General features: G+C 41.6%; 1 protein-coding gene across 1 annotated transcript in view; it reads right to left on the reverse strand.

Moving 5' to 3' along the window:
• The window catches only part of LOC136871823 (serine protease 1), a 166,625-nt gene extending 156,429 nt beyond the window's left edge, over nucleotides 1-10,196 (reverse strand). Inside the window, exon 1 of the mRNA XM_067145444.2 lies at nucleotides 10,074-10,196. Coding sequence (XP_067001545.2) covers nucleotides 10,074-10,110 — 37 coding nt within the window. The 5' untranslated portion in view covers nucleotides 10,111-10,196. The remainder of the gene's footprint in view (nucleotides 1-10,073) is intronic.
• Nucleotides 10,197-16,293: the final 6,097 nt, after the last annotated feature.

The following is a 16,293-nucleotide window of genomic DNA, read 5'->3' on the forward strand; positions in this document are numbered from 1 at the left end:
ATGGATATCCCTAATTCTCCTTTCCAGTATTTTCATCCCTCTCACTTCTGTCTTTGACCAAACCTCCCCCCACAGGTGCCCTAATCCTATCCTCTCTAAATACCCTTTTATTTTTTCTAACCATCCACCCTTATACATGCTCTTAAATTGCTGTACATATGCAGCCTGTAAAACTCTCCCACCTTCCTGTCTTTTTAAATTCATCCAATATCTAACTATTCTTTTCACACCCTCTGATTCCAAATCCTCCCCACACATTAATTCCGCCCCTACATTTGCTGTACACCTCGGTAAGCCCATCACTAACTTAGCAAAACTACTAACAATCTTTCTTAGTTCCTCTCTTTTTTCATCCAGCCCCCAAACTTCTGCTCCGTATAATACCCTCCCCACTATTACCGACCTGAACACGAGTCTCAGTGTTTTGTAACTGATCCCCGGGAACTTGAGTAGCAAATTTCTGACTGAGGCTAAGGCTGCCAAGCCTCTATATTTCATTCTTTTGATCTGGTCACTCCAAGTTCCTTTATCATTAAAAATAACTCCTAGATATTCCAGCTTCCTTACCTGTTCCAATCTTTCTCCCTGTATTACCCAATTCCCTTCAATCTTTCTTCTTTTGTTCACCTGTACTATCAATATTTTAGACTTATTTCCATTAATTTTCAATCCCCATTTCCTCGCAAATAGCATCACTGACTCTAAGGCCCTATTCATCGCCCCTGAAGTTAACGTCATCAATAACACATCATCCGCAAATATCAGTCCTGGCACTTCCACACCATTAATTACCGGTACAGCCCAATTTCCTGCCCCAAACCCCTCTAAAATATCGTTTATAAATAAAATAAACAGTATGGGCGATAACTTGCAACCTTGTTTTAAACCCACCTTGGACTCCAATGGTCCACTCATTCTCCCTTCTCCCAATTTTACACAAAACCTGACATCCCTGTATATTCCTTCCACTGCCCTCAACATCTTCTCCGAAATCCCTAGCCTACCTAATTTCTCTCGTAGGGCCTCTCTATTTACCTTATCAAAAGCTTTCTCAAAATCTATTGCTGCGACATAAACCGTACTTCTATTCATATTCTTATACTTTTCTAAAATAGTCTTTACTATCATTATATTATCCACTGTTCTTTTCTTTTTCCTAAATCCCCCTTGGTAATCTGTCAAAATTCCATTTTCTTCCGCCCACCCACTTATTCTGTTCGCTAGCACCCCAGTATATATTTTACTCAGAGAATCCAGCAGAGATATACCCCTATAACTGTTCACATCGTTCCTACTACCCTTTCCCTTGTATATAGGGCATATAATTCCTGTTTCCCATTCCCTAGGGTAATTTCCTCCCTCGAATATCCTATTGAATAGTTTCACCATGCCCTCTATCATTATCTCATTTTTACTAATTTCCTTCCAAAACTTATTATTTATACGATTACACCCCCCGGCCGACTTCGCTCTGGCTCTGCTTATCACTCCCCGGATTTCCTCTCTTGTGATTTCTTTATCCAAGTCATAAATTGCCACTCCCCTATTACTCCAAATTACTTCTTCTCCCGAACCTCTCAATCTATCACCCCCCTTTTTTCCTAGTAATTCCTCGAAGTGCCTGACCCATTGCACTTCCTCAATACTCGTTCTCTCCATATTCCTTCCACCCTTAATAATTCTATTAATCTTATCCCAGACTCTCTCAAAATTGTTAGTCTTGCAGTCATTATTTATGGCTTCCATTTGTTCCTCTAACCACGTCTTTTTTGTCTCAGAAATTTTCTTTTTATACTCCTTCCTCAATCTACAGAAAAACTCCCTTTCTTGGCTTCCACCTTTCCTTCTATATTCTCCTAAAGCGTCCATCACCCTCCTCCGCAATCCTTCACACTCCCTATTAAACCATTCTTCTCCCTCTTTCTTATTTCCTTTTCTAGCTTTCACCTTCTGCGCTATCATCTTTATTGGATGTAGCAACAATTCCAAGGCTTTCTCAGTATCATTCTCTTCTAACGCCCCTTCCCACCCAAATTTCAGAAGATGTAACTCCTCCTTTACTACCCTATTCCAATCCCGGCCCACCTTCTCTGTCCATTTGTACTTATTATAACCCCTCCCTCGTTTATCCTTTGTCTCATTTTCCTTCATTGTACGCTTCTCTACCTCTCTTTTCAGCATAACCCTCACCGGGAAATGGTGTGACTCAATCCAATCTCCTATTTCCATACTTACAACTTCCCCAATCATCCCTTCCGAGCTCAGAACCATATCTATCACACTACCCCCTTTCTCCGTAACATATGTCAATTTCCCCGTCCTGTCACCCTCTATCCACCCATTCAGAATATACAAGTTTCCCACAGCACACATCTCTAGGAGCTTCTCTCCATAACTATTTGTAATTTTGTCCTCACTCCTTCTGCTTTCTAACAAACACATTCCATCCTCCTTACTATAAATTGGGCTCTGTTCTCCTATTCTCGCGTTCCAATCCCCAAATAACAACATATCCTCCTCCCCTGGATACATTCCCCTTATCCTACCAATATCCACCAATAACTCTTCGAAAAAATATTTATTTGCATATTCTGAATTACTAGGATGGCAGTAAACAAAAGCTAGATTTATTTTCTTCCTCCGTCCCTCTCTCTCTCCCAAATTCAATCTCAGCCATATGGTTTCCATCATATCGGTCTCTATATCCTCTACTCTTTCACTAATTTCTTCCCTAATTAGAACTATCATCCCTCCTGGTGCTCGTCCCTTATTCCTCTCTTTTCTTCTATATTTATATTTTATCTCAAACCCCTTCCATGCAATCTCCCTCCCTGTTTCCAACCACGTCTCTAAGAGTGCCACAACATCGAAACTTTCAATTACTTCCCTAACTTTCTTGTTTCCTAATTTGCTCCTTACTCCTTCAATATTCACACATCCTATCTTCCAAAATTGTTATAACTTTCCCTCCCTCCCTTCTAGGTCTCCCACTCTATTCTTACTTCTAGTATTTATCGACCTCTCTCCCTCTGTATCCTCCATCCCTTTACGTACTTTTCCCCATATGTCTTTTAAGCTCTTACTCCTGACTTTACTCATAAGTTTTTTACCTTCTTGTCTATCTGTCTCCTCTTGACCTTTCTTTTTCGCTACACCACTGCACCCTGCACTCACCTCTTCTTGCTGCTCACCCCCACTCTCCCCCTCACTATTTTGGACTTCTGAATCCATCTCCCTTTGTCCTTTCTTACTCACTGCACCACTACACTCTCCTCTCCCAGTTTCTTGCGGTCCACTCTCACCGTCCACTTCACTATCTTGGTCTTCTGTCTCCCGGCTGCACTGCCCATTCTCTTCCGAGATGCCCTGCTCTCCTGCCACGTCCCTCCTCCTCTTCTTTTCTTCTTTCTTCTTCCCATCTTGTCTTGACCTCTCACCACTCTCAGCCCTCTCGTTTTCGTCCATTTCCTTTAGCTTAGAAACTGAATGAACTCTGACCCATCGCCCGTTCGTCACCTCCAACCTCAGACCTCTTATTCGGGCCTTTAGCCCCTGGTTCCTCGCTCTCCAAAGGTGCCTATTCAAGATCTTCGCGTTTTCACTTCCTTCTCTTCCCATGTCTCCTTTCACCCCTATTTTCCGCCCTTGTAAATTCTTGCTGTTTCTTAACACAGAATCTGCCATTAGGGTTGAGAACAATGTAACCCTAATTGGCCTCCGACCTTTGATTCTACCAACTCTCTCTACATCATCAATGTCTACCTCACTAAAGTTTACCTTCATAACATCCCGTATAGCTTCCACCACCTTAAATATCAGCTCAATCTTGCTCTCTCTCGCCCCTTCCTCAATTCCATATAAAAATATGGCTTTTTTCAATCTCTCCTGCCTGTACCCCTCCGCTTCTTTCTTCATCTTCATCACCTCGTCTTTCAGATGCTTCACTTCCCCTCTCAATAACTCAATTTCTTTCTCGTTATTGACCACTCTCCTGCTCGATTCCTCTGACTTCGTTTCAAGCCATTTCTTCATGTTCCCTATCTCCCTTCTCTGCTCCTCCATCATGTCCTTTATTTCCTGCACCTTATCCCATTGACACTTTTCCTGCATCACTTCACTTACAACCACCCTGAGTGCGGCCAAATCCTCTGTGCTATATTTTCCACTGGTATTTGGGCCTGGGTTTACTTCCACCCCCCCAATAACCAGTAACACTGCTATCACTGTCACCACCAGCACCGCTTCACTCATTTTCAATCCGTCCGTCACCAATCCATTCCTGACCTCCTTCTTCTGCCTTGCCTGCCATTTCCCAATATCGGCCCGGTACTGTTCAATGCCAACCATGTTTACAGCACGCACTTCGCTACGCAACCTCTCTCCTCGACTGCTCGAGCTAGACTGAAAATGTGAAACCATCGAATTCATTTGACAACGAATATTATGCAGTTTTCTTGTAACTTCATCTGGACTGACTTTCAAAGTTGTCACGAGTAATTTTCCTTTTAGTTACCAGTCACTGTAGTCTTGTAGTGAGCCAGTTCCGTACGTCAGGATGAGACTCTACAATAATAAATGTTTGTTTTTCCCCCTCATAAAATTCCCGACCCAGCCACGAATCGAACCCGAGACCCTCTGAACCGAAGGCCACTAAGCTGACCGTTCAGGCCAAAATGCCGGACATACAAGTTCAACCAACTGTTAGATCATTTTTTCGCGCACATCTCACCTTTTATCATATAGAATATACATTTATAAAAAGCGTTTTTACACAGTACCACACTTCAATTAATCTGGATGTTATAGGGTTAAGAAAGGGGCACTGAGCGAGTTGGCCATGCGGTTAGGGCGCGCAGCTGTGCGCTTGCATTCGGGATATTGTAGGCTCGAACACCACTGTCAGCAGCTCTGAAGATGGGTTTTCCGTGGTTTCCTATTTTCACGCCACACAAATGCTGGGGCTGAACATTAAGGCCACGGCCGCTTTCTTACCACTCCTAGCCCTTTCGTATAGTCTACCATCATCACCGTAAAAACTATATGTGTCGATGCAACGTAAAGCCAATTGAATAATAATAATTTCCACTTCAGGGAAGTTACATTCCAACAATCATTATTATGATGAAACTTCTCATTATAAGATGTTTAAATTAAACTCCTCATTAAATCAAACACCTTAATGATGTATATTTATGTAAAAACAAGTTAATTGTCCAAAACAACGATATTACAGGTTTCATTTCTTCTTCTCTGTTGTCAAGAAACGTTTTTATTCTCCAATTATCAGTACAGTGAAAGGGGGCAGGGATTCGTACTACCTCTTTTTAAGAATTTGTCTTGAAGTTTGCGAATGACTTTCATCATTTTACATATAAGGAAAATGAGTACCGGTATGGAATGTAGTAAACCTGAGTTAACGTTATGAACTCTGAACTCTTGGCAAATATTAAGAGTCCACTTTTATCATCGCTCTAAATCTGCTCTTTTAAAAATTCGAACATTCCCTTCTGATAATTGAAGATAACTTTCGAACATATCTGAAACAATCGTTACGGCCATGCCCAAGAATTAGCTTTACAATTCTTCATTTATTTCACATTAAAACTTCTCAGAATTTGAAAAAGGCATTTTAACTTTTATTATCCAACAACTCATAATAACAAATAATTTTTGTTTAATAATTTAAGAAAACAAGCAAGAAAAATAGTTGTATGTGACTGTTTATATCTTTATCATAACCACAGGACTCGAGCAATTTGCTCACAGAAGAATTTGTATACGTTTAATACTCTCTATTCTATTTTATTAGTATTCAATAAGACTTCCTTTCTGTTGCACCCACGACCTGTAATTTTCCTACTACTCGATGCTGCAATGTGCGGTGTATCCTGGATTCCAATTATTATCCTAGCATAGCTGAAGTAGAGACCGTTAAATATCCAGGTCTTCTCGTATTATCTGCGCACTTTTTAGCGATAGATTTACACCCTAGTGCTGAATCGGTCGACTTCGGTTATCTTCGAGATTCGTATTGGTAACCTTTGAAACACAAACTAAGAATCGCTTGTCATCGCTGTGCGACATCTGGCGTACACTTTATGTACTAGTACTGTTGTTTACACAGCAAAGCCAAACTATAGAATTCATGCTAGGAGCACGTTTCGCATCGGGAAATGATATATAGTATTATATATTGTGTGTGTGACACAGTTGTTGGCGTAAGATAATAAAGGTTAGAAAATTCATATCGATCGATCATATTATCGATTCAATTCAGATTTCATTTCCATTCAGTTGGCAGTATTAACGGAACCCTTCTTACTTCTCCAACGAGTACAAAAATCTATCACTAAAAAGTGCGTGTACAACAGACAGTCACGAAAAATGAGAAGAACGACATATTTCATAGTTTAAGATAAATCTTAAAATAGCAAACTTGATCACCAATCCACGCTCAGTCAAGCTCAGTTTGAAATAAAGCACATACAGCAGCTTTCCTCTTCTGAGTCATCTGTTAATATTTTTGAATCCATGGATATATTCCCTTATTAAGGTAAATATGAAAATTCGGGTCAGGAACCACCGTATCACTATAATCTAGCGGCGAGGATAGATATTGTTCCAGCTGCCGAAGCCTGTCACACTCCTCTGAGGGCAGTGATTAATGACTGACAGTTGAAATGATTTTGGGGAGTGTTGCTGCCTTGCTGGAATGAAATATGACAGGAAAAAACCGGAGTACGCGGAGAAAAATCTGTCCGTAGACGATGTCTTAACTGTAGTCCACCTGCCCTAACACCACTGACACACGCACCGTCCTTACATGAAACTTTGTGCTAGGACAACGAAGCGGCACAAATTGTTTTTTCCAGCCATGAGAATTAAGCTCAGCCAATCTACTGCTTACTCATCTACACTCAAGAGTTCAATTTTACCCATCGGGGGACACTTCCATTGAATTTGCTGCACCGTGATAAACACACGGAGACGGTTAAATCTATCGAGAGTGAATGGAAGTCGTGTCTACATTCTATTCGTCACAGTCGACTCGCTGATGGCAAACAGAGGCGGTGTCATAAGACGCATCAAGACTTCTTACAGAGACTCTATACACACTCCTTCCCCACACATGGAACCAATTTTTGTGTACATTAAGGAGGCTGAAAAATAAACTACCAAATTCACTACGACCTTGCCAGTTCAACACCCGAATATCAACAATACAAGATTCCAGACCAGTAAGTTTACCTGGCTTATCAAATCAGGACTAATAAACAACAATGTAATAGTCTATCTTACCGGTTTTATCCTGCTCCGTCAAACGTGCAAGAAAGACGACTAATTCACTAAATTCCCAAACACTTCTAAAATTTACTATGGTACGGTAGAATTGGTGAGAGGAGATCGATTTGGCTAAATTTGACGAGAAGAAGAGATAGAATGATAGGACACATCTTAAGACACCCAGGACTTGTTCAGTTGGTTTTTGAAGGAAGTGTAGGTGGTAAGAACGGTACGGGTAGACCAAGGTATGAATATGACAAGCAGATTAGAGCAGATGTAGGATGCAATAGTTACCTAGAAATGAAAAGGTTAGCACAGGATAGGGTGTCTTGGAGAGCTGCATCAAACCAGTATATGGACTGATGACTCAAACAACAACAACAACGGTACTTTGTAGCTTATTTCTTATTCTCCCCCAACTAAGTGAACAACATGGAGCTCGTCCGATTCATTTTACTTGAAGATGCTAACATTTCAAAGTCAAAATTTTCATACTGAAAACTAAAAATCAAGGTGTACATTATACAGTTTATGGAATCATATTTTGGGAAGAGAGTCTGATGAAACTATTCACATAATTTTGACATACTGGAGTTCACGACAAATTTTAGTGGATTAAAAGGAATATTAGAAACTGCTCACATTGGCCTAAGAGACAGTAAAATGTTTGATATCGCCAAGATGAAAGAACAATACAATTAGATGGTTATAACATTTGCAGATTATTTACTACATGTCCTGGCAGCTAGATGGGGGCTTCATTCATTAATTAATTCCTGACCCGGTTGAAACTGGAGACAAGCTGCGGATTTTATTTATTATTTACTGTATATTACATTATTTTCTCCCAATGATGCATCACTACAGTGGTTAAGTGTAAGAGAGGGACAAGTGCCCTAACTTCACTATAATACCTAAAAGGGCATAACATAAATAAAATGTGCTGAAAATGTTAAAGAAATTAGATACAACTTAGTGTGTCAAAGTATTGCGTTTTGTAAACTTTTTTCCTTATAGAGTATAGTAGTCTATATTTTCCTGCTTAATCTGGTGAATGAATAATAGTTATATCGACTATTTAAACATATCTTTGAAAATACCCATGTCCTGCTTCCTATTCTGTCATATGTGCGTTATTCATTTTTCGTAATTTCCATGTCACACATGGTTTTCACCGCAGTTCACGAAAAGGTATTTGCATGTAGTTTTGCACAGTAGTGCATTTTATTTATATGAACAACAGGATCTACATTATTTTCTTTGGCAAATAATTTAACTTTAAAAAATAATTAACTGCCAAAAAGCGAGAAAAAAAATATAAACGTAACGATTACGAATTTCTTTTCTGAATGAAAATTTCAGAAATTCTAGAGTTCATTGTTATACATTTAGAAAAATAATTCAATGACATGTAGGTTAAATTGGTTAATTCCGACCATGGGATATTTTTATCTATCCCCCTTTTCACCTTAACAACTCCCTGTGGGTGGGGGACGCAGACGAAGAATACACCCCTGCCTGTCGTAAGAGGCGACTAAAAGGGACGACCAAGGGATGATCGAATTAGAACCATGAGACTACTTGTAATTAGTACCACCACGCGGGAACACCATGCGTCGCTTTTACTTGCGCGTAGTACCACTATGTTAGGTACAAAATAGATTTGCCATTAGTAGCAAGAGAGTGCGCTTCCGGCTTTTACAGTACCTGTGATTAGTACCACTATATGAGCGAACCATGGGTGGGCAACACCATGGTTCTGGCTTGCCTATGATTAGTAACCACTCTATGAGGAACACCACGGGATAGTACGAGTCCCTGTGGTTAGTACACTTCTATGATGAACGCCATAGGTTTGCGTTGCCTGTAAATGGCGCCGCAATGTGCGAAACAACATAGGTCTGTATTACATGTGCGAATTTCATTACCTGTGAGTTTTGATTAGTACCGCAACATGACAAATACCATTCCTAGCGATAAGTACCATTATGAGGGGCGGATGACTTGGATTTTGGACCCCTTTAGACTGCAAGCATTATCGATTCAGTAATATGCTATAGAAGCAGTCCCTTGGTCATTAATACTATAGTTTTGCGTCAGTTTATGTAAATGTGAGGCCTTGCGGGTCGAATCCACTGATTGTTTTAAATTAATTTCCATCCATTCCTTCTTCGTCCTCACGTTTTGAATTCTGATCAGTGAAGGAATTTGGACTTCTAATTTTTCATTACATTTCGCCTTATGTTGTACCATTAGGGGCCGATGACCTAGATGTTAGGCCCATTTAAACACCAAGCATCATCATCGTCATCATTTTCACCCTAACAACAAGTTTGTTCCTATCCTATCGACCACCTTTTGTCCTGTATAGCAACATTATTAACCGAAGAAACTGGTATATTGTAGGGATGAAATGGGGAGCGAATGAAAGAATCCCAGCTATCCACAGTGCAAACGCTAAAAGGCCTCCCAAATTTCACGTGCAAATTTTTTAAATTACAGGCTGTGTTATTACGAACCTTTTTAAATTTAGAAATATGAACAATAAACGATAATTGATGTGAGTTACGCACGTAAAATTTTACTGAAATAAAATGTGTATTCGCGGAGTATAAACATTCGCATTTTACTAAATTTTAATTCCGTCTAAATTTTTGTAACTTGTTAAGAAAACTCGGCGTTAGTATTTGTACATTGCAAGAAGAACAGATGTTGTAGGCTGTATGGCAGTACTCCCGCAAAAAAAGAATTGGAAAAAGTAAACTTAATTATTATTAGACCGTACTTACCCGCCGCACACGTGATCCACAACACCGAGCTCCACATGACCACCTGTATCTTCACCTCAACAGATTCAACGCTACACTGACGGGAACTCACACCGAACTACTCCAGCTTGAAGTGTGCCAAGGACGTATTCAGCGGAGGACCTTTTACTCCGTTGAACCCAACCGTTCTTCACTGAGGTGATTAAACTAAATGCTTGTTTCCCATTTATGAAACTCATATATCCCACGAGGCTGGGCGATATTATTTATTTATTTATTTATTTATTTATTTACTGCGCACTACAGGATTTCTAATCCCAATTACAGTGGCAAATGTTTACACGTGTTTTTTATGTTTCAATCAGTCTAATATCTTAATATCTAAACTATTGTAATATCATATTTACGTTGAGAAATAAATAATATTACATATCTAATCCTTACAAGAAACAAGTAGATAAAACATAATTTCGTATCTAAACTAGTCTAATAACCTAATACCTAAACTATTCTAATATTATATTCACAATGAGAAAGGAACAGTATTTCACATCTAGTCTAATTTAATCTTTACATGAAAGAGGAAAAAATAAAAAAATAAAAAATCCTAATTTCATCATCATCATCATCATCATCATCTGTTTACCCTCCAGGTTCGGTTTTTCCCTCGGACTCAGCGAGGGATACCACCTCTACCGCCTCAAGGACAGTGTCCTGGAGCTTCAGACTCTTGGTCGGGGGATACAACTGGGGAGAATGACCAGTACCTCGCCCAGGCGGCCTCACCTGCTATGCTGAACAGGGGCCTTGCGTGGGATGGGGAAGATTGGAAGGGATAGACAAGGAAGAGGGAAGGAAGTGGCCGTGGCCTTAAGTTAGGTACCATCCCGGCATTTGCCTGGAGGAGAAGTGGGAAACCACGGAAAACCACTTCCAGGATGGCTGATGTGGGAATCGAACCCACCTCTACTCAGTTGACCTCCCGAGGCTGAGTGGACTCCGTTCCAGCCCTCGTACCACTTTTCAAATTTCGTGGCAGAGCCGGGAATCGAACCCGGACCTCCGGGGGTGGCAGCTAATCACGCTAACCACTACACCACAGAGGCGGACTCCTAATTTCATATCTAAACTATTTTATGTATGTTGGGTATTCAGCCCAAAGGCTGGTTTGATCCTCTACAGCTCCACCAACAGCTGTCATAGACAGCCTAGGCGTCACTGAAAAGGCATACTAGGGAAATGTGGAGTGAGGTAGTTTCCCGGTGCCTTCCTCACTGAGTCAGAAGTTGCTGTTACATATCAGTCTGCCATGCCCACTGAAATGCATGCACCAACCGACCCTATGAGTGATATTTTCACACCATTCATAACAGGGACTGGCTGTATAAGGAACGGTATTACTAGAATCGCTCATACCTCGGTCACTTTCATATTGTCAAAGCCAAGGATGAGACTGAGACAGGAAAATGAAAGTAACAAATTTATTCTAGCCCATAACAGAAGACATAGTGCACTGTAAACACTACATCCTGCCAGCAAAGGCATATATTATATAATACGCATTATTTATGTATTTGTTCACTTTTTAATAATAATAATAATTATTATTATTCTTTCTAGCTTTCTTTCTTAATGTGCTTACTTCAGCTTATAGTGAGCCTTTGGACTCAGCGAGGGATCCTACCTCTATTCCTCAAGGGCGTGAGACTTTGGATCGGGGATACAACTGGGAAGGTGGACCAGTACCTCGCCCGGGCGGCCTCGCCTGCTATGCTAAACAGGGGCCCTGTGGGGGATGGGAAAGTTGGAAGGGATAGACAAGGAAGAGGGAAGGAAGCGGCCGTGGCCTATAGTTAGGTACCATCCCGGCATTTGCCTGGAGGAGAAGTAGGAAACCACAGAAAACCACTTCTAGGATGGCTGAGGTGGGAATCGAATCCCCCTCTACTCAGTTGACCTCCCGAGGCTGAGTGCACCCCGTTCCAGCCCTCGTACCACTTTTCAAATTTCGTGGCAGAGCCGGGAATCGAACGCGGGCCTCCGGGAGTGGCAGCTAATCATACTAACCAATACACCACAGAGACGGACATTAATAATAATAATAATAATAATAATAATAATAATAATAATAATAATAATAATAATGTTATTTTGCTTTACGTCCCACTAACGACTTTTACGGTTTTCCGAGACGCCGAGTGCCGGAATGTTTGCCCGCAGGAATTCTTTTACATGCCAGTAAATGTAACGACAGGTGGTGGTGCTGATTATTGTTTTAAGACGAAGTGCAACTAGGCAACTATCCTCTATGTAACGCTAATCAGAGGGAAAAATGGAAGGGATCTGACACTTCGAAAAATGAAGGTATCGGCCAAAAGAAGTCAAGGGCCACGAATGGCGTGAAAATGAAAGACTCCCTAGGCCTCGGAAACCTAATGCTGTCCGGGTCGGAAAAGAACAAGAATTGACCAAGGGAGATCGGATAGGATAGATGAAAGTGAGGAGCCTGGCACAAGTAGGTGGAAGCAATGCCAGGACTCAGCTAAGGTTCACGTGTCGCCAACCCACGCTCCCAAGTTGAGAGCCCCTGGGGCCCCTTTCAGTCGCCTCTTACGATAGACAGGGGATACCGTGGGCGTTCTTCACCCACAGGGGGGATCTTTTAAGAGGAAGTAAAACTGAACAACCATTCTCTGTTAACACTAATCAGAGGGAAGAATGGAAGTGGTCCGACACTTTGAAAAATGAAAGTACCGACCAAAGAAGACAAGGGCCACGAAGGGTATTAATGTTTTCGTGACTGGACGATAACACATGAGTCCAACCACACCTTTCAAGAAGAAGAAGAAGAAGAAGAAGAAGAAGAAGAAGAAGAAGACCACGAAGGGCGTGAAAAGGAAAGACTCCCTAGGCCTCAATTGCTCTAATCATGTCGGGGTCGGAAAAGAACAAGAGTTGATCAAGGGAAGTCGGATAGCGGTGGTGGTGGTGATTGTTGTTTTAAGAGGAAGAACAACTGGGCAACCACACTCCATTAGAACTTTCAGAAGGAAAAACTGATGGCGATGGTGGTGGTGATTATTGTTTTAAAGGAAGTGCAACCGGGCAACCATCCTCTATATAACATTAATCAGACGAAAACTTGAAAGATATCGTCCAAAGAAAGACAAGGGCCACGAAGTCGTGAAAATGAAAAACTCCCTAGGCATCGCGAGTCTAATACCTTCGGGGTCGAAGAACAAAAGTTGACCAAGGCAGGTCGAATAGGATAGATTAAATTAAGGACCCTGACACAAGTAAGTGGACGCAATGTCAGGAATCAGCTAAGGGCCCTTTCGTCTCCAATTCACACTCCCAAGTTAAGAGCTTCTGGGTTCCCATTTACTCACCTCTTACGACAGACAGGGAATACCGTGGATGTTATTCTACCGCCCCCACTCGCATGGAGATCTCCACCAAGAGTCCAGCCCAGTTTCTTCTCAATTGCAGCGCGGTGACCGTAAGTAGGATGATATATATATTGCTAATTGCTTTACGTCGCACCGACACAGATAGGTCTTATGGCGACGATGGGAGGGGAAAGGGCTAGGAGTGGGAAGGAAGCGGCCGTGGCCTTAATTAAGGTACAGCCCCAGCATTCGCCTGGTGTGAAAATGGAAAACCACGGAAAACCATCTTCAGGGCTGCCGATAGTGGGGTTCGAACCGATGATATTTTCAATGAGAATGTTGACATATCAGTCCATCCCCATAACGTATCACCAATGCCACTGATACAAACTTTCTTCAGTCTCAGGTCACTCATCAAAGTGGGGAAACTTCAACTGCGGGCAATGGATTGACAAATTCTTGACTGATTTCTTACTTCGACTTCACAGCTGAAACTTCCTCTCGGCTTTTGCAAGTTAATTCTGAACCTCTTGTGACTCACTTCTGATGTCTGACTCCCACCAAACAGAACATGAATTACAGTCCCTTCAGCATAAGATTCCAGTTCTAGTTCATCAGCAGTTTTCTTCAGGGGGCACAAACTTTGAAATCCACGATCCAAAAAAGCCCTCGCCAATTTTTTGCAGGTCCCATGCAGGGTAACAACGAGCGTTTGCAGTATTACCTAACTGATACATGTGTGAGTTACGTGCAATTGGCTTTCTTCCTTATCCTTTTTTTGCATTCTCCTGAGTCTTGTATATTTCTGGACGCATGGCTGTAACATGCGTATTAGCCCAAGCAACACAATATACATTTGATTTACAGTTCTTTGACAAGTAATTGGTTGCAAACACACAAAACAGCGTTTCTTTCCCTAAGCCTTTCTCCTCTTTGCATCAAGGGTCATGCTCTTATTTATAAGAAAATTTCGCTAATCATTATTAGTTTTCCGCAAATGACACAAGATTCAGCTGAGCTGCTATAGAGGGCTGCAATTGTTGGAGTACTCATTTTGTATTTGGTTTGCTTTTATGACATTGCGGAACGTACTTTCTTTCCTTACTTGTCTCTCACATCCGAATTTCCAAAAACTTTCTGGGCCAAAAGTATCTGCTGTTCATTTTGGACTTTGGATTTGACAAATTTCATAAGATATTCCAACCGAGTTTATTTCCACATTCTACACTCTCAGGTTGTTTTGGGAACCTGACTTCTGTGCCATGCTCTCAGCGTTTCTTCGGACAGGCTGGATTAAATCAATGTCACCACTGATCTGCATTTTGGCCAGTCGCCCAGCTGGCATATTCCCAATTCTAAATAGTCTTTTTTTAAATAATTACAAATAATTTTTTTTCAACATCCCCTTTGTAAATTATTCCAATCCCTAACTCTCCTTCCTAAAAACGAATATTGCCGAGTTTATCCTCTTGAAGTCCAACTTTATCTTCATATTGTGATGTTTCCAACTTTTAAAAATACCACTCAAACTTAATCGTCTACTAATGTCATTATACGCCATCTCTCGCCTGACAGCTCGGAACATACTACTTAGTCGAGCAACTCGTCTCTTTTCTCCCAAGTCTTCCCAGCCCAAACTTTGCAGCATTTTCGTAACGCTACTCTTTTGTCGGAAATCACCCAAAACAAATCGAGCTGCTTTTCTTTGAACTGTTTTCAGTTCTCGGATCAAGTAATCCTAGTGAGGGTCCGATACACTAGAACCGTACTCTAGTTGGGGTCTTGCCACTCCTTTACATCCTTTCTTTCTTTCTTTCTTTCTTTCTTTCTTTCTTTCTTTCTTTCTTTCTTTCTTAATCTGCTTGCCCTCCAGGGTTGTTTTTCTTCCCTCGGACTCAGCGAGGGATCCTACCTCTACCGCCTTAAGGGCAGTGTCCTGGAGCGTGAGACATTGGCTCGGTGGATACAACTAGGGAGTATGACCAGTACCTCGCCCAGGCGGCTTCCCCTGCTATGCTGAACAAGGGCCTTGGCGGGGGATTGGAAGATTGGAAGGGATAGACAAGGAAGAGGGAAGGAAGCGGCCGTGGCCGTAAGTTAGGTACCATCCCGGCATTTGCCTGGAGGAGAAGTGAAAAACCACGGAAAACCACTTCTAGGATGGCTGAGGTGGGAACCGAACCCACCTCTACTCAGTTGACCTCCCGAGGCTGAGTGGACCCCGTTCCAGCCCTCGTACCACTTTTCAAATTTCGTGGCAGAGCCGGGAATCGAACCCAAAATTTGTTTTACGTCTCAGCGACACAGATAGGTCTTATGACGACGATGGGACAGTAAAGGCCTAGGAATGGAAAGGAAGCTGCCGTGGCCTTAATTAAGGTACAGCCCCAGCCAGCATTTGCCTGGTGTGAAAATGAGAAACCACGGAAAACTACCTTCAGGGCTGCCGACAGTGGGGTTCGAACCCACTATCTCCCGGATGCGAGCTCACCGGGATTTGAACCACGTAACCCAGTGCTGAGAGGCCGAGTGCACCTCCTAATTTTGTAAATTGTGTAATACGCAGGAAACAGTTTACTAAAATAGGAATTAATACCCACATCGCTAGAAGTTATGTAACTGTTCCCAGGAATCTACAACAGATTCTGAAAGCAATGAAATGAACAATGCTAGTAATCATAGTTGTCCTTTGTGTGGTTTATGTTTCAATGCTGTCCACGGTTTAGGTATACAAAAATCTAAGAGTGGCACTGGTGGTGATTATTGTTTTAAGAGGAAGTACAACTAGGCAACCATCCTGTATATAACACTAACCAGAGACAAAAAAATGGAAGGGATCCGACAATTCGGAA

Source organism: Anabrus simplex, chromosome 1 (assembly GCF_040414725.1).
Source record: "Anabrus simplex isolate iqAnaSimp1 chromosome 1, ASM4041472v1, whole genome shotgun sequence".
NCBI classification, from domain to species: domain Eukaryota; kingdom Metazoa; phylum Arthropoda; class Insecta; order Orthoptera; family Tettigoniidae; genus Anabrus; species Anabrus simplex.